General features: G+C 36.3%; 2 protein-coding genes across 4 annotated transcripts; both read left to right on the top strand.

Moving 5' to 3' along the window:
- Window positions 1–7,034: 7,034 nt before the first annotated feature.
- Window positions 7,035–10,081, top strand: LOC109086730 (protein ripply1). Its single transcript, XM_019101032.2, has 4 exons — window positions 7,035–7,949; window positions 8,056–8,134; window positions 8,787–8,860; window positions 9,035–10,081. The coding sequence occupies exons 1-4, from the start codon at window positions 7,639–7,641 to the stop codon at window positions 9,234–9,236; spliced, it is 666 nt and encodes a 221-aa protein (XP_018956577.2). The 5' UTR covers window positions 7,035–7,638; the 3' UTR covers window positions 9,237–10,081.
- Window positions 10,082–11,940: 1,859 nt separating this feature from the next.
- On the top strand, window positions 11,941–17,709 carry LOC109086720 (transmembrane gamma-carboxyglutamic acid protein 3-like). Of its 3 annotated transcripts, none has more exons than XM_019101021.2 (4): window positions 11,941–12,031; window positions 12,866–12,908; window positions 13,430–13,590; window positions 14,755–17,709. In XM_019101021.2, exons 1-4 carry the CDS (start codon window positions 11,969–11,971, stop codon window positions 15,304–15,306), a joined length of 819 nt encoding a protein of 272 aa, XP_018956566.1. In that variant the 5' UTR covers window positions 11,941–11,968; the 3' UTR covers window positions 15,307–17,709. The 3 variants fall into 3 exon arrangements, with proteins under 3 accessions (XP_018956566.1, XP_018956567.1, XP_042603482.1); XM_019101022.2 differs by having other exon boundaries at window positions 11,954–12,031; window positions 13,411–13,590; XM_042747548.1 differs by having other exon boundaries at window positions 11,964–12,031; window positions 13,369–13,590.
- Window positions 17,710–18,992: the final 1,283 nt, after the last annotated feature.

Genomic DNA, 18,992 nt, shown 5'->3' with positions numbered 1-18,992 from the left:
CACACAATGCAGGATAGTCTGAACGTTTATTCCCAAATCAACACCTACGACTCGTATGAGCTGAAGCTAGAGATAAATGCACTGAAATAATAAGTTACAGTATGTTATTTTATAAAATGCATTTGTAGGAGGAAACTAGATAAAATATTGGGGGAAAACTAAAAAAAAAAATCTGGTAAAAATTAACCAAAAATGACTTATGACTTAAGATGATTTTTCTAAAATTGCACAGGAATGCAAAGTCAGTCTTATTTATAAGACATCAAACATTAAAACATATTATACAGTATATTAGCCAGTATTCAGAGATGTCCCATCCCATCACCTTGTTGTTGTCACCACGTCACTGTTGAACTCATTTGTGAAGGTGTGTGGATGACACCAGTCCTCACACCTTCATAGACACACTTCTCTCACCCTCACTTCTCTTCTGTTCTTTCCATAACTGACATGTACCAGGTTCCCACAACAGCACCTGCATGCTTCATCTCTGAACTAGACATACGTTGACCCCACCACGACCTCATTTACCTTTATCATATTTTGTATATTTATTTATATCTGATCACCACAAAACTGTTAGTATTACTCATACTGAACAAACCACTAACTGAGAAATTCATGAACTCTACAATGTTTGTGTTATGGATGCTGGATGAAGCTTCAAATCACAAAGCTCAGAAAATTCCACCAAATTTAAATGAGTCAAAAACAAATATGAATTGTGAATTCATGGTTATGCTGTTAGTTTAGTGGTTATCCTCTGGTTTTGCCTTATTGTCACATTTAATCTTCCTTTGATGTTAACAAAATATGCATAGGAAAGTTTTTCTCTGCCCTTATAGATAGATAGATAGATAGATAGATGACCGACAGAAAGAGATAAATAGATAGATAGATAGATAGATAGATAGATAGATAGATAGATAGATAGATAGATAGATAGATAGATAGATAGATAGATAGATGACAGACAGACAGACAGATAGATAGATAGATAGATAGATAGATAGATAGATAGATAGATGACAGACAGAAAGAGATAGATAGATAGATGACAGACAGAAAGAGATAGATAGATAGATAGATAGATAGATAGATAGATAGATAGATAGATAGATAGATAGATAGATAGATAGATAGATAGATAGATAGATAGATAGATAGATAGATAGACAGATGACAGACAGAAAGAGATAGATAGATAGATAGATAGATAGATAGATAGATAGATAGATAGATAGATAGATAGATAGATAGATAGATAGATAGATAGATAGATAGATAGATAGATTGCACCCATATATATTTTAAATGTATTTAAAACTTTTTTCTAGCAATTTTTCCCCTTAGAATGAACCTGTAACCTTTCATTTGACAACCACAAATTGCTCCTGTATCAATTAATTGCACTCTGTTGCTAAACACTAATTAATCAGCTTTTTTCTCCTTATCTAGGCATTTGCCAGGTCTTAGCACCCTATTACTCAAGAACACAACCAATCCTGAAAACTCTGTTGATTGTGTTCTTTATCTAAACTATCTCTTTGACCTCAAATACTAGTCACAAAAACTTTCATTGCTGTGTGTATAACAGAAAAACTGTTGAAACAAAGGGTGCTGGAATCTGAGGTCAGCGTCCAGGTCAAGAGTATGTAGGTGCTGATGTGGGAATGGCCGCCCTGGCTCCGTGTCTTGACCTGGGCATGTGTGTCGGAGCAGAAAGTGAGCAGAATGGCCATGATCTGTAGTGTGAAGGCTGGTGTCACCTCAACACCTCCTCAGATAAGATGAGAGGTGTGAGAAGCACATGAGTGAACAGGGTCACAAGACGGTCGTTGTTTAAAGCAATGTTGGTCAACGGTTTACAGATAGAAATCATAAATATTAATGCAATCATGATATCACACTTAAGTTACAAAGATCAATAAGTTTACTTTGCTCTACACCACATATGGCAGAATATATATATATATATATTTTTTTTTTTGTGGCCAAAATACATTTGAAATATATCCTAAACTTATGTAGCAAATAGTGATGCTCAATAACATATATTTTTTAAATAGTTTCAACCTTCATTTACCAAAATATATTTCTAAATGTTTTTTTATTGTATTTTGATTAATGTATTTTCTATATTTATGCTTAATACTTAAATATATAATTTAAATATATTTTTAAAAATATACAAAACAAAATGGCTAAAAAAAGTATTGTTATTGGTTATTTCTTAGCCGAGGCAGAAGCATCAATTGATTCAAATCTATTAAAATTTTTACACTGCATTTCAGCACTTTACTGGTGAGCAATTTATTAATAATATTACACTCAAAAATAAAGGTTCCAAAATAAGGCTTTCGCGCTGATGCCATAGAAGAAGTTTTTTTGCTCCCAAAGAAACTTTCAATAAGGAGTACTAGAATCATTTTTTTCCTAGTGTGAAGAACATTTCTTTTTTTTTTTTTGTATAGAACCCTTTTCCACAAAAAAAAAAAAAAAAACATTTTGTCCAATGAAAAGATCCGTGGATATATAAGGTTCTTCAGGGATCCACAGATATCAAAAAACAACTTGTATTTTTAAGAATGAAATTTCTCAATTAATTACTCTAAAACAGCTAACGATAATTTTATAATAAATTTCATTATTGATTAGCTCGGTTTATGTGATATTGCATGGACCATCTTCATCATTGATGTAACTCTATCCATCTATCTATCTATCTATCTATCTATCTATGGGTCTACTGTCTATCTGTATATTTACATTTTAAGAAATATAGGTTCTCACAACACTATTTCTCTGAAACTGTTTAGCTATGAAACAATAATTACATGGTAACACTTTAGTTTAGGGGCCAGTTTTCACTTTTTACTATTAGCATGCATATTATTAGCATTTCGACTGTTTATTAGTAGGCTGTTTATAAAGCACATATTAATGCCTTATTCTGCATGACCATATTTTACATCCCTCTTACCCCATACCTAAAATTACAACTATCAATAAGCAGCAAATTAGGAGTTTATTGAGGCAAAAGTCGTGAGAACTGTTCCTCAATTATATATATTTTATATAATATTTCATATATATATATTCTATACAATAAATTCAGTTTGAGACAGTCTGCCATGTTTCTAAACTGCTCTGGGTTAAAGCAGGGTCTGTGTTTTTTTGTGTGTAGGTGCGGATGTGGGAACAGTGAAGCAGGTTCTTGTACATGTACTGTGTGTATAACTGAGAGAGCAGAGCAGCAGAGAGTGAGAGAAGTGTGAGGGCTGGTGTCATCCACACACCGCCTCAGATGAGAGCAGAGGTGTGATGCTTGTGTTGACGTGAGAATGACTGGGTCACTGGAATGAACATCGCTGGACACTCTGACCCTGAGCAAAGGTCAGCCTAATAACGAAAGATCATAAACATTTCATATTTCAGTGGCTACCTGTCATGATAATAATGTGATTGACCTTTGGCAGGGTCGCACTATGTTTTTGTCACCAATTTGACAAGAGTGAAAATGAGACTGAGAGTGCCCTGACCAAAATCTGTGATAATTTAATAATGTCATCCAGGTTCTGAATCAAACATGCAATTTCTCTGAGATGTTTAATTTATGATGACTTTTTGCACACAAAAGAAGAAATTACTCAAAAAATTAACATTCATTCATCATTTATTCACCACAATCATCCCCATAATTATTACTATTTTGTTCTTTCTGTGGAACACAAAAGTAATGTTCTTGCTGCTCTTTCTCATACAATGAACATATATTGTAACCATTCGAAAAAAGTATTATAAAACTACCATAAATGTAATCCATATATAACTTGCACGATCTATTCCAAAAACCCCTGAAGGTTTTTGTGAGGAATACAGAATTTCAGTTTTTGTGAGTGAATTTCTGGTTAACTCTTAACCTCTTTAATAAGGCTTTAAAGTTAAAAGTATTGCTTCCCCATCTGTGTTATGACACACATCAAACTAGTGATCTTTGATGTCATTGATGGCACCATGTATGAATATCTGTAGTCGGAATGTTTTAGAGGGAACCATTAGACTCACTGCAGATGGCTAAAAACATAAATAAATAAAAACTATAAAATATAAAATAATCCCTGCAAACATTAACTGACAAAAAACTAAATTAAAATAAAACATTTGGTTGAATTATTGTGTTCATATGGCTAAAAGGATCTCAGGATTTCAACAGTCTTAGTTAATCATTTTGAGCAGACAGACTGCCCCCTATTGGAGGTTTTTCTAATTACATTAACTTCATTTACTACATTGAATTTCATTCAGCTTCAGGGCTCTGTCTTTCTGTTACTGACTGAATGATGGATGTGCATCAGTGAGGTTCAGAGTTGTGGGAACACTGATGCCGGTCCTGGAACATGGACGGAGCAGAAGAGAGGGTGAGAGAAGTGTGAGGGCTGGTGTCATCCACACACCGCCTCAGATGAGAGCAGAGGTGTGATGCTTGTGTAGACGTGAGATGACTGGGTCACTGGAATGAACATCGCTGGACACTCTGACCCTGAGAAAACCTCAGCTGTACCATGAGATATTTAATAGCATTGTTTTAAAACTGATAATGTTCGTTTTACTTTGAGTTTTCTAAATTAGTGGTGAATTTATTAGATTAGATATATTTTTGCATTAATGTTGATTCATTTAAACAGACCCATTCAAATTTGTTTAAGAGAGAAAAGGTAATTGACCTAATTTTATTCACAGGATGTTGGTAACATTTGTTAAACATTCTAAATTGCACTTTTTCACTTCACTAGTCAGATGACAGGAGACATGGATCAGTAGGTAAGGAAACAGCTCTAGTTCATTTCTCAGGGTCAAGAGTCAATAGGGCTATTTAACTTATGATCAACTAAACTAATCTGAAATGCTTATACTTGCACTAAAAATGTAGTTTTACTGTAATAAAAAGGTTTTAATTGACAATGCATCTAAAGAATCTTCTGTAATAATAATGCTATTGACTCTTTACCGGTTTACAATGAGGAATGTTGGCCCTTTAGAGGGCCGATGAGGGTCTGTAGCTTTAAGAAAAGCAATCAACACAGACTGCTTAAGCACTGTATTTAATGCAATAGTTTAAGGTTGGTTTGAAACTGACAATGTTGTGAACACTAAAGTAATACTGCATCAGTCAAGTAACTATTTAAATATAAAAAGGCAGGTGAAATATTTAAAAAGAAGACATTCTTTGATTTATATAATTTTGTACATAAAAGTAATTTTTAATTTATTTAACTTTTACGTCAGAATATAAACTGTAAAAAAAAAAAAGTAAAAGGAAGACATACAAAAATATTTTCGTTTCACCGTTATTCAGTTCACAGAAGTGAATTTATTATTTACCAAGGCAAGTGAAATATTTCAAAAGGAGGCATTGCAACAGCAGTGTGTTTCTTAGTAAATCTGAGATGTGACAAATCGGTTAACATTTAAATAAGCCTTGGATTTTCCTCTGAAATAATCCATTACGTGTATTTTGGAATTTACCAGTGCTGTGATCTAAATGATTAAGTCAATCTTGGCTTGAGGGAAAGGTTATGTGCCGGTCACTGCATTATTAAAATATTTTTAAAACATATAACTTCATCAGACCAATCAATCAATCACAACATTAAAAGAAATACATCTTAACCCAGATTGCTAATGAACTAGAAACTAACTTTTAAATAAACAGCTTAAACTGACACTTTAGTGTCATGTATTAGTCACATATCAGTGCATATCTTTCATAAAAAAGAAAGACAAAAGAAATGTATTTGATCTGCAGTACTTAATTACAAGAACAACACAAAACAACAAATCAGAGATCTTCACTTTTGTTAAATTCTTGGGGAGAGTTGATAAACACTGCGTGCTCTAACTAATCCATTTCTTGTTGTTTTAAATTAAAGATTTGTGTTTGTGTTGACTTGCTTAAAAACACACACACACATACACACACACTGGTCAGGCTTGGGGAGCAGTGGGCTGGTGATTACTGACATTCCTGACCATGGGGGAGAAGATTTTTTTAGGAGCCGTTAGTGGCAGGGGGTTTCCAAGACTGAGATCAGCAAATGTTAAAACAGACTGGGACTAGACAGACCCCCATAAACCAGAACACTCCCAAATGAACAGAATAAACAACATACCTATCTCTTATTGCCACCCTCACTGTCTGCTGCTCTGTGCTCTAGTTATCTATCTATCTATCTATGCTTTGATCCTTTAAATTAAATTGGTGTAATCTGTGTCCTATAGATTAGACTCGTTTATTTTACATAGGCCTCTCGTGACTTTGAGGAAATTAACTTTTTACCATATCTGCAAGACTACGTTTGTCCGTCACATCGTTTCCTAATTAGATTTAAGTGAACGAAAACACAACCGTTAATTGATTCATTGCATTATCTGTTATCTCAACTGTATGTTTAAGCAATTGCTCGCCTCTATCTTCATTTGTCCATTTGTGCCTTTTGCCTGGCGCGGGTCAGTTTGCTGGCCCTATAGGAGGTCAGAATGACGCAGTCTAGCAAATTTGCTCCTCCAAATGGAGTGTCGAAGTCCATCAAGCCCCTATTAGGACCTCGTTAAATTCGCTTAGTGAGATATTTTGCACCCTTCTTAACGGGCTCAAGTGTGAACGCGTGCTTTTAGACAAACAGCGCGAGACGCGCTCGAACTGACCGCGGATCTGCTTTAGTTCTTCAGCTTTTGGTGACTCCTGCAAGTGTTTCAGTTAACAGCTGTTTTCAGATCAGTTTTTGAAGGCAATAATTAAAGGAGCCACAGACAGCAGAGACGGATCATCAGAAAATCTAAATAAAAGTAAGGGAATGCGTCATTCAAAGAAAATTCAGGTTTTTTTAACATAAAGATTTTAAACATTTAATTAGGCAAAGAGTGACTTTAAATGTTAACAAACTGTTTTATACAATCTTAAGCTAAATTTAAAAAGAATAAAATGCCTTTAGGTCTGTGTTGGTTAGTTATGCCTTTAAATGAAGAGGGTTTACAATTAGCCCAAGATACTACATGGTGTTATTAGATATTATAGCCTAGGCTAATAAAAAAGAGTTTATAATTAAGAGAATAAAGTATTTTTACAGACGTTCGGTTTTGCACTGTCGGTTGCTTTACAAAATCAAAAACGGGTAATAAATAAAAGGGTAGGCCTACAAGTATACAATTCAATAAGATGACGTCCGTAGTGTTTTTATTGATTCGTTTTATTTACATAATTTTAACAAAAACACATTGGAGAGAACTTAAAATCTAAAAATAAATAAACTATTATATAAGCATAAGAACGTTGCATTTCCCTTCAAATACATAGCCTATAGATAAGTAAGGATAGGGCACACGTTTTGGGTTTTATGTAGCATATGGTTTGATCACGCCTGCGTAGTCCTAATTAATCTAGCCTCGAAACCTTATAATTAACTAACTAGCCTATATTATATATGGCTCCAGTCCTGCGTCGCCCCCCGTCGTCTTTCTCGCAGATGGTGTGTAAGTTTGCCCCTCCGTGTTGCTGCAATAACCTCACGGTACCAGATTTCTCACCCTCACGCTGGGGCGCACTGTTTATACAACTGGAGATGTCCTCACACCAAAATGTCCGTAGCAGTCTCTATCCCAGTCATTTGGCAAACAGCACCAAACCCCCTCTTAAAACAACCTCGGATCATTTGGCATCGGCATCATCGTCCAGCCCCGCCTCTGCAGCTCCAGCTCCATAAAAACCCCGAGAGCGACTTTCCTTCATTTATTCGCTCCCCTCCGGAGGATAACGACTCATCCCAGGCGTCCATCTCCAAAACAGGACTATTTGGGAATATCGCCCAGCAAAAAAGAGAAATGAATTCTGTGTGCGTTGCCGCTCCTCTGTCCAGTGCAATGAACACTGACATCCAGCAGTCTAGCAGGTGAGCATTCTATTCTATTCTATTCTATTCTATTCTATTCTATTCTATTCTATAGAGGTTACCTGTTAGATGCACATCTAAAATATTTCTGTCATTCGATCCACAGCCCAGCTTCCCTTTGGAGACCGTGGCTCATGACAAGAAAGGATGCACAAACTGAATGCCGCAGAACCAAGTTGGCTTGTGTAAGTTTTTTTTCCACCACTGCAATTCTAATATTTCAATAGAATTTCCATTTGTAGGCTATAGGAATGTTATTAAGCTCAGAAAACACATGGAACCGTTATGAACTCCTGTACTTAGTGCTATTTATTAGGCTGCGGGTTAATTCAACTTAACAGCACAGAAAATTTCAATTGTTTGTGTGGCATATAGGTTTTTTTAGAGCAGTAGGTAGCTTTAAGGTGACAGACAGGCGTTAGGCAGCAGATTGTGTGACTGTGGAGGTGTTTCACTGACACCAAGCTATTCAGTGACGCAAAGGCAGACTGAGCAGCTCTAGCGCTGAGACACTTAGCCATATGGCACCACTGTCTGAGTGTGAACACTGAGTCTGTGCCCAGAGACGAGGTGTAGGAGAAAACAGCTCGCACAGAGCAAGCGATCCCTTGCCAAGATTAAAGCAGACACCTCTAGGTTTGGGAAAGGGAGCTGGAGCCAGGTTCCCACAAACACTTTAGCCTTACACCCTCCATGTCATAGCTTTTGCATCCTGCCCAGGGTGTTTTACACCCACGAAGCTGGCAGTGATATCACCTCATAAACACTGGACAGGAAGCATTGTTTGAGCTGTATTTCGTGCATGTGGTCTTACACGTCTTTTCTCACTCTTTCCAGCCTTACTCCAGGCCAGAAGTGCCCAGTAACACTACAACAGATGGCAAAATGCAGTCTTTCCAGCACCCTGTCAGGTCAGTGAGCATTTAATTTTGCTTGAGCAATGGTTTTGTTTTATAACATGCTTTTATTTTGGCTCTAAAAACCCTAATCTGTTCCAAATAAGGCTTATTTTGCCATGCTAAAAAAGCATTTCCGTGGTCTGTTTGCGTAGTTTGTATTTACCCGTTTAATTCTTCATACTTTAGGCTGTATTGGCCCAGATCAAAATCCTACGACTACCTCTTCAGCGACGGCGAGGCCCTGCTCAGAAATTTCCCAGTGCAGGCCACCATAAACTTCTACGATGAGTCAGACAGCGAGGAAGAGGAGGACAGCTGTGATGAAGATGACGACAGCGATGCTGAGGAGTGTCTTAAACTTAACAGTCACTTCACCAGTTACAACTGAACGTTCATCCTCACCCGTCTCTGCAACAGTGACTTTCTGCTGAGAAAAAGACATCAACACTGGATAATGCCACATCGCGCTCCATTAGAGAAGTCGTGCCATCAATAATTCAGTGCATGGACATGGTGTTTCTTATGAGCATCTAGAGCACAACCAGAGTGATTTTTACTGATTGTTTTATGCAGGAAACATCAGTTACATGAATGTAGATTTAGATGTGTCTTGCATAAAAGTCATTTCTGTTAAAAACAGTGAAAATGCAATCCCACATTGGGAAATGTTGTTTCAGAGCGATCTCAGGGTTCTTATAAAATTCTGTTTGTATTCTATTACCCATCCCTAATTTAATAATATGATTTATGTACATTTTATGTATATATGTATTTATGGCATATTTTTCTACTTTTTTACTTTTGATTTAAAATAAAAATCTATATTTAAATGAGTGCAAACCTCGTCTGTTTGGGATTTGTGCTTCTGATAAGTCTCTTTTTTTGGAACTCGCTTGAGTCCTTTGATGTTTTCTGATTACTGAGATCTGTTGACTAGGAGGGGCTCTGCTGTTTGTCCAGGGTTCAAACAAAAGAGCTTTGATAAAGGACACTGTCTACTATGACAATGTCCCCTTAAGAATGTTGGATTTTCAAGATTGGACTCTTTCTGTTAAAGTCAAAGGTCAGCAGAGAACTGATTTGATAGCTTTGCTACTTCTATGAATAAATATGAGAAAAGGCAGTTTCTTATCGGAGGACATTGACGTGGTTATATCTACCAAAGGGCCAGAAAAAGATCAGAACAGTTATAACATTTTGACTATGAAAAGCCTCTAACACTTCTAAGATAAATGTTTGTTCAGTCTATAAAATCCATAAAAGAGTTATAGTATACTGTAAACCCTTGAGAAAAAGAATTACATTTTAGCATATTTAAAAAATTTGTACTTATTACAGAAATAATTGTACATCTTTAAATGCAATTTCATAATGTACTGCTGAATGTACTAACAAGCATACTTTCATGTTATTTATTTTGAAATTTGTATGTCATGTATTTAAATATATTTGTAACTACACATTTAATGAAGTTGCAGTTTAGTACATTTAAAATGTATTAACTTTGAGTTAACTTTTATTAACTGTAAGTACTTTATAAGTGCTTTAGTTTTTTTCGTTAGCATAAAAATAAAAACAAAAATGAAACATGACAAAAGATTATTAAAACAGTAATTCAATAATTTTCACTTTCTAAAAGTGTACTTAAGTGTGTTAGGAAATATAGGGTTATACTTTAAGGTGTCTTTGTTACAGTGTAATTATACATTTAAGTACTGAGTAATATTAATAAACTACATGTACTTACTATAGGGTTAGGGTTGGGATAAGGGCTTGGCTTAGGGTTATTTGCATGTAATTATGCATACTTTTTTGGTATTATAATAGTAATTACTTGTAACATGTGTAACAAGGATACATTAAAATAAACCGTTACCAAATATACTAATGACATGTCCTTTCTTTAAGTACACTTGTGACCTTTTATTTAATTAATTTAATATTATCTGCAAAAACTTTTTTTTTTCTCTCAAATATACTTTCACAATTTCATGTACACAAGTGTGCATTTCATACACTTATGTGCAATTATTTTTCACAAGGTTAAGTGACTTTAAAACTGAGAAAAACATTAAAGCATAAAAGGAGTTACGTTAGGGGTTTTCAACAGGGGGTCTGTCACCCCTAAAGGGACTATTGTGGTACTGCAGAGTGTCTGTGGGTTATTGTTTGACCTCAAACTAATTTTGTGAAAATAGGTCTATGTAAATAAATAAATAAAATATTAAGTTCAGTTAAATGTAATGTATATAACTCATCAATGATTATTTTAATGGCTTGTGAGCATCATAAAGTATGTAAACTCATTAATATGAGACTTCACTATTGTATGTTAGTCGGCTATGGTTACAATGCAATGCTTAGTTTCTATAACATGCAGCAGGGAATCCCTGTTTCATATCTCTGTTCTCCATGGTCCCTGGACTGAAAGCCTACCTCTTAGCCTACTCCTCAATGACAGTAGTGCATTAACAAAAAAATTAAAATAAATAAATAAATAAAATAACAATGCCAGAGAATGCCAGTGAGTTTCAGTACGCAATTTGCTATGTCTAATTTATACAACATGTTTTTATTTACTATAAATTTCTGTTAACGTAGGCCAGTATTAAGACATTTAGGATGGTACAGCTTAATTTGGTTGTTACATTTAAATGTGAGTTAAAAGTTTGTTTTGCAACCTTGTGGTTTACTGATGTTTCAAAAATCACAGTTCCAGCACAAGCGGCAAGACAGAGTTAAAAAGGAGCCGTTCAGCATTGTGGGTAATGCTGTCTTTTAACTCAAGGCGTGGCATCGAGAGAGACCCCTGACTCTATGCTGACTCTGTCATCCTCTTTCTCAAATTAAAATGTCACTTGATGGCACTCCGCGTCCATAACGATAGGAATAAAACATTAATGTCTGGGCATAAACATGCAAGGGTTTCTAAAAACTGTGTCGGAGACGCGTATACGTGTGCACAGACAGACTACACTACCCAGTTTATTTTTCCCCCATTCCCGAAGAAGTGTGACTTTGCGTGTACGAAATCAACAGTAAAATATCATTGGACAATCAGGGGGAATCCATGACTCCTATTGGTCCATCCGCATGTCAATCAAACGGCATCCGTGACTCATGTGGGTGCTCACTAGCTGGAAACAGAGATGGAATGGGCTAGCAATTGTAACAGCCTGGAAGGTAGGCTTTATTATTATTTTGCATCTTCCTCTAAATTACAAATGTGTACATTGTTTTGTTTTGTTCCATGGCAACTAAAAATTTCGCTGCATTTATAAATATACATTTTTAATCACACTGAGAGCCCCTCTAAGGGTCAGCTGCTATAGTCAAACTGAATATGTGTCTCTTATAAATATTTTATTCGCGTTTAAGAAAGCTATTTGCTTTTAAGAATGGCCATAGGAAATGTTACTACATTAATTTTTTTTGTCAATATTTTCTAAAAACACTTGCACTTAGAAGAAAATCTATTTTGAATCTAGAATTTCAAGTATGCTTTGTATGTCTTGTTTTTCTTACTCGTGTTATCTCTAACATTGTTTCTAGACAATAATAAACGTGAAATCGCGTTGGGATGGCATTTTTCGTGTGCGTTAAAGCGATAGTAACTCGCGAATTAAATTAATTCTTTAAGGAGTGAGCTCGAGTGATATAAATTTAGCTCGCGCATCTCTCTATCGACCCTCTCCGTTACTATGGGAACCTCTTCCTCCCTCCCCTCCTCCTTCCCCATCAACATAGACGGGCAAGAGATTATATAGACTCATATAGTAAAGATATCATCTTCGTGTGATAGCAGTCTTTTTTATATGTTATATTTTAAGAATATGCCCATTAGAATATTTACCAGAATATTTAGTATGCCAATGGCCTGGAGTTCATATTTGATTCTCACAGTTGATTTGTTGTCATTTAATAAAAACGAATGGCCATAATTATGATGAATTACAACAAGTGTGCACATAAGAAAACTTTTTCCAACTCTTTAAATGCGTCTTTTCTTCTCCCCAGGTCAAAATACTTCAGACTGAGTTCAGATTGAGGATGGCAGCAGGTAAGGACCAGTTTTCAATAACTTAATTTTAATATGTTGAAGTTGGAGTCCATTCCTATTTCTGTCTGATCTAAAAATAGTGAAGTAGTTCTTGACACACCTTGTTAAAATGACATAAAACCTTGAATTAATAGATGATGTGTCAAAGCTCTTTGGGTTCTTTGAGCCCTTCTTGAGATGTGCTGCATTGCCTGTTAATTTAGGAAATAGATTTTATAGTCTGCATGAAATGAAAATTGACCCTATCTATTTTCTTAATGTACATTACAGGTCTTGTGAACTTTTACTGTGAATATGCTTAATTTTTGTATTGTTTTGAGAGCGATAAATGGATGGAAAATGATTATTAGAATAAAAACATAATTTCTATCCATAATTGCTAATTCTATGGGAATAACAAACAAACAAAAAAAAAACATTTTGAGTATATGACTGGCAAACATACGTATACTACTCACAGGAACAAACAGAGACACACCTTTGCCCCCAATAAAACATACAGATGTCTTCCGATCTCTCAGCGTTCCTAGATGGCAGGGATGCAAACTCTCTTCTCAAGCGTTTTCCACGGGCCAATGGCTTCCTGGAGGAGTTACGGCCGGGCAACATTGAGAGGGAGTGTGCCGAGGAGAGCTGCAGCTTTGAGGAGGCCAATGAAGTGTTTGAAAATAAGGAGCGAACGGTAAATCCTGTCTTCATCGGCCAAAGATGTAAACAAATTCTATTTCCTGTGTTTGTTTTTTGTTTGTGGATGCAATTTAATATTAAAGGGGTCGTGACATGGATTTTTTTATTATTTTAATATGTTCCTTGAGGTTTACTTACAACGTTTTTTGCACAAAAACATAAATATGTGGAAAAATCCAAATCAACCCTCATTCTGAACCTCTCTCTGAAAGGAAAAAGGAAAAGATGTGACGTGTTGCCAAGTATGGAGAACCATACTCGGAATTTGTGCTCTGCATTTAACCCATCCAGGTGCACACAAACAGTAATGAACACACACACACTGTGAACACACACCCGGAGCAGTGGGCAGCTAGTAGGTACAAAGGTACAAAGACCTCTTATTTTCTAAAAGATCAAGGCAAATTTGATTTCTCATGTCATGACCCCTTTAATGCAAGTCTACTGCTTTACACATACAGATTGTTCCCTTTAGAGAGGCTGTGAAAATACCAGCAAATCAGTTTCAGCATTTTGCTGAAACAGTGCAGTATTAGAGTGAACAAATATGTGTGAACAAGCACTTGCCAGGCTTGGATGCGTTTATGTAAGAAATCTGCTGTCACAGAATTTGAGCCAGTCGCAAAGTTCTTAGGAATTAAAGCAATTACTCCACACACTTTACCTACAGGCAAACATGACATACAGATCTACAAAATTTATAAGTGGGTGTTTCTATTAGGTGTTACTTTTGGCACTTCTGGCCCTGTAGACTTTTAGAAAATTAACTCTATTAAAACTTATTTTTGGACATTTTTTATCTCAGTTCCATTTCCATCACATCGTAAATTACATGTTGTGTTTAATGGCATTCTGTGATGGAAATAAAAAAGTAATGTATATCACATTTTACACTTTTTTTTTATTTTTATTTTTAATAAAATGGCCTAATGACTAGCTTTTAGCGTTTATGCATCCTAAATATACACAATAATATTTTCAATTTTTGGTAATAATTTTTCAAAATTACAGCAGAATGTAAAAAAAAAAAAAAAAAAACATTGGTGGAATGGTGTTCTGGTGGTGGTGTGTGAATGCTAGTATGAAACACAGAAGGCCACAGCAATTAAACACTTTCATGTGTGCAAGTGGCTTATATCATTTATCACTTCATTCATAGATGGAGTTCTGGAAAAACCGCAGCATCTACACAGTGAACAGCAATGCTGATTCCCGCTTGGAGCGTCCGGACACTGTGTACATGGTGGTGCCCCTACTGGGCGTGGCTCTCCTCATCATCATCGCACTCTTCCTCATCTGGCGCTGTCAACTGCAGAAGGCCACGCGCCGGCGTCCGGCCTACACCCAGAACCGCTATCTGGCTAACCGGAATGCCCGCAGCCTCCCGCGCATCCTGGTGCACCGCGACCCTCCCTCGCATTCAGAGAACTCTCACGCCAATGACAGGCCCAGCGTGGTGGTCAGCAGTGGCGAGAGGGGCGGGGCTTCGGTCACATCACAAGACGCCCATCATCACACAAGCCACTCTCAGAACAATCGCTCCCTGTATGTGCAAGATTCGTCTTTGTCCGTGGCTTCCCACCTGTCCGGGGCGACCCCACCGCCATCCTACGAGGAAGTTACCGGCCACTTAGAGAGCAGCAGCGATGAGACGACAGCCCCTTATAGTGATCCTCCACCCAAATATGAGGAGATAGTGCTAGAAAAGTGAGAGCTTTCATAAAAGAGGACTCATATAGCGGTAACCAAATGTTAGGGATGCACTGGTTCCCAAGCACTTATCCTAATGTGGCTCTGAACAGAGTGTGCAGGCTATGTTTGTGACGGTCTTCTTGTGTCGTAGATGGGTTCGTGGACTGCACTGGTAAACGTGGTTGTTTTTCAAGTTGCAAAGGGTCCTCCTGCCTTCACACTCATGCAGCCTTCTCACTATTTCCGTGTACCTTTTCACTCCTCCTACGACCTCTCACACCACTACCCACGGCTGCAGTGGCTGCCCTTCGAAAAGAAAATTTGTATTAGTAAGTGAAGAAGAGATATATCCCTCACGAGAGTTGCCAAGTTGTGCACTGCATGGTAATCGCATCAGGCATTAAGCTTCGGAGCCTGCTAGGAATCGAAAGGAGCGTTAATTCGGGAAAACAAGATGATGTGCCAAATCTAATTGGTGTATGGTAGAAATTTTCAAACACACTGAATATTTATAGTGTGTGTGTGCTGTCCTTTCATGTGTTCATGAAATTGTTATTTCACAATTCCCTTATACCACGTATACTAATACCAGCAGTATCTCTGATCCATGCCAACGTCCTTAGAATTAATAATGCACTCTTACTTGTAACACTGATGGGAACAGAACAAATGCGAAATACAACATCCAAATCACATATCTGTAAAATTGAAGACCGTCGTGTGGAAAATGCACTCACAGGTATGCACACAATTCGATTGTTTACAGACACATACAAAGAAATTTGCATAGAATGTAATGTGTTTGTTTCGTGTGAAGATAGGCCTTAGAAACGTGTAAGAATAGTCAATCAAATAGTCTGCTCAGTTGCTTGTGATTTTACGGTTATTGTGAGATTTTACCTCAAATGCTGTGCTCACACAATCACTTTCTCCCAAGACACAAATGCACAAAAACTCAAACACACACACACACAAAAAAACTGTTTGGGGCCCAATCATTGGATAATACAACATTCCAGGCCCTCAATTTTTTTGTTTTGTTGTTCTCACCGTTGTTCTTAGACTGTTTACAATGTGTTTTATTACTCTTTTTTAATAACAGCGTAAAAACCGTGTGAATTTGTACAAAGCTTTCTGTGGCTTTCGACATCACCAGGTGCTATACTGTACTATAATGCTGCTTGTTCTCACCTTGTTTCCCTCCTCATCACTGTCTCTCTGTGTATACACCTTGTGCTCTAACTAGTCAACCAAACTGCCCATCTATTAAATGCGGCTGAATCACGGTTTCCAGCTCAGGTTTAAGCCATTGAACTGCTGCCATTGTAGTAAATGTGTAAATAATCTCTCACATTGCCAACTTTTGAGTGACTGGGATATTCGACTTAAGGCGTGGTCACGTTTACCAACGTCAATGAATTTTTGCATGCAAAATGCAGTTATTTGCGCTGAGGGCGTAAGATTGCCTTAGGCAGATTTCACAACATTTACTCAAATTAGATGTTTTGACCACAACATTTTGCGAATGTGACCAGACTTTAGCGTTGTGATGGGAATATTGCTGTATTAATCCAATATAAATGTAAAAGTGACATTGCAAGGCATCAGTGGGTTCTTAGGCAAAGCACTAAAACTAATGAAGCCTTAATATAATTGTGCTGAAATCACTGTAATATAAAATGCTAATGCAAAAAGGGTTAGAACTTTAACATGACCAAACGCTTTCATCCAAACAGTAGATCAGACAGATTGAATATATATACAAACACGGTATTTGAAAGATGCACTGGGGAAGAGGGGTTTGACCTTGCGTCTGCTCATTGATAATGGAGGAATCGCAAACTGCTCACTTGGCTTGGGGCTCGGCTCAAGTCTCTTGTGCCTCTTACTCCAGCCGCAACAATCAATCCCACAATGCCCTGACAGACTGTCTTTTGTGCTGATGGAGCACCCAGCTCAGTAGATGGTATTGATAACGGCTGGCACGGACCGCAGATCAGTTTCAGGCTTGGTTGCTGTTGAAAGACTGATAAGAGAATAGCATAGACGACTCACTATAGCAGATGATTAGTGTTAAGAGATGAGCTGGACTGCTGGTAGCTTCAGTGAGTTGTAAGTTATGGCCGAACGTCACAATGCCGCATAAAGCAACAGGTTTCTATTGTAACAACATCATGTCAGAGGTAGCAAGAACTGAAGATAATTTCAAGTGTGGTTTATCGTTGTGTTTATTTTAGACCAAGAGAGAACTGTATGCGTGAAGAAATGTGTCGGAGAATATGTGTGTATATGTGTTCGTATCTATGCCTGTTGCCAGCACTCATGTTCCTGTCTAGCCTTTGTGCTAGTAAGAATGTGCCACAGAAGCCACGGGCTTTAGTTTATATGCTAAATATATGTTATATCCTAAACCAAAACATGATACATCATTGTCGTTCTTCAAGCCAAATTGCATGATTTTTTTCATCAGTCATGATGTCTTTTTTTTTTGCATTTATATATATGTTTCCACTGTGGCTCTTAATTATCTTAGATCTGCTTGTGTTAGTTACAACAACTTTGCATTTAAATGTAAACACATTTTATGAACATCACCACTGGTATTGAAATTCATAATTATGACAGAATTCTACATTTGTGTATGTCTTGTATCAAATTTCCTTCATTTTAGGCATCGTGGCAATTTCTATACCAAATGGATATAATATACTCAAATATCCATTTAGTGTGAATATACATTGCATATAATCAGTCGCACATGAAAGTCAGTTGCGTAAATAGTAAACTGATGCATGAATCCAGATTTAGTTTTTATTATTTTTATTTTGCTTTAGAAATATTTCTTCATATTTAAAAAAAAAAAAATTAACACAGCTCTGTGAGCTCAGTTTTATTCATGTTGAGCGCTTTGTGTTTTGCCACACAGACTTGTTAAAAGCATTATCAATGAAGTATGTATCCCACCCAAAGAAAATGATCATTAATTGCTCTTTAGTACTTTTAATTAGGCTTTAATTGTGTTTAATAGACCATTGACTTTTTAAGAAGTCTTAAGAGTCTTCCATAACAAATCTATATAGCTTTTCTGTAAAGATTTGTCTCACATGGATCTTAACAGAGCTTCCAATGAAATTGATATGTTTTGAAAAATTATGTTGTTCCTGTTCTGTCACAAACATCAAATATGAATCATTTCATTCAATTTAAATTAACAGTACATATCATATCTGCTTAATGGAAGAGTTGTGATTAAAGAACTTATTTTAGTTTCACTGGGGTACTATTATACTTTGTGTTAATATTTTAAATTAGTTTTAAATTTTTATTTTCCATTTTAATAATTTTGTTTTTGTCTTTTATATATATATATATTTGCATAGTTTTAAGTACATTCTGTATACGTTTTAGTTGATTTTATTTTAGTGCATTAAGTTAACAAGCTGAAATAATTCTGTTAATGTTTAATAACCCTGTTAGAAAAACACTACATGTTTACATTTGGCTCCAAAATGTGTATTTATGGACACAGTTTATATCCAAAACGTCTGTATTTGTTAAATAAAGGGAGATCAAACAACATTTCACATGTAGGGTACTTGAGAAATTTTTTCCTTTCGCTGAGATCACACTGTTAATTAAATGTTCCAAGTGCCAATTTCCTGTTTGTGAAAACACTGATGTTCTTGGATAATAGTCTATTAAATA

Source organism: Cyprinus carpio, chromosome B21 (genome assembly GCF_018340385.1).
Source record: "Cyprinus carpio isolate SPL01 chromosome B21, ASM1834038v1, whole genome shotgun sequence".
In the NCBI taxonomy this organism is placed as follows: domain Eukaryota; kingdom Metazoa; phylum Chordata; class Actinopteri; order Cypriniformes; family Cyprinidae; genus Cyprinus; species Cyprinus carpio.
Note: the sequence above shows the minus strand (reverse complement) of the source record. Positions and strands in the feature narration are given on the sequence as shown.

Coding starts and splice junctions, on each gene's coding strand:
- LOC109086730 (XM_019101032.2), top strand. CDS start 7,639: ATGTCCGTAGCAGTCTCTATCCCAGTCATTTGGCAAACAGCACCAAAC. Junction 7,950..8,055: donor GACATCCAGCAGTCTAGCAG/GTGAGCATTCTA, acceptor TTCGATCCACAG/CCCAGCTTCCCTTTGGAGAC. Junction 8,135..8,786: donor GCAGAACCAAGTTGGCTTGT/GTAAGTTTTTTT, acceptor CACTCTTTCCAG/CCTTACTCCAGGCCAGAAGT.
- LOC109086720 (XM_019101021.2), top strand. CDS start 11,969: ATGTGGGTGCTCACTAGCTGGAAACAGAGATGGAATGGGCTAGCAATT. Junction 12,909..13,429: donor CAGATTGAGGATGGCAGCAG/GTAAGGACCAGT, acceptor CCGATCTCTCAG/CGTTCCTAGATGGCAGGGAT. Junction 13,591..14,754: donor TTGAAAATAAGGAGCGAACG/GTAAATCCTGTC, acceptor CTTCATTCATAG/ATGGAGTTCTGGAAAAACCG.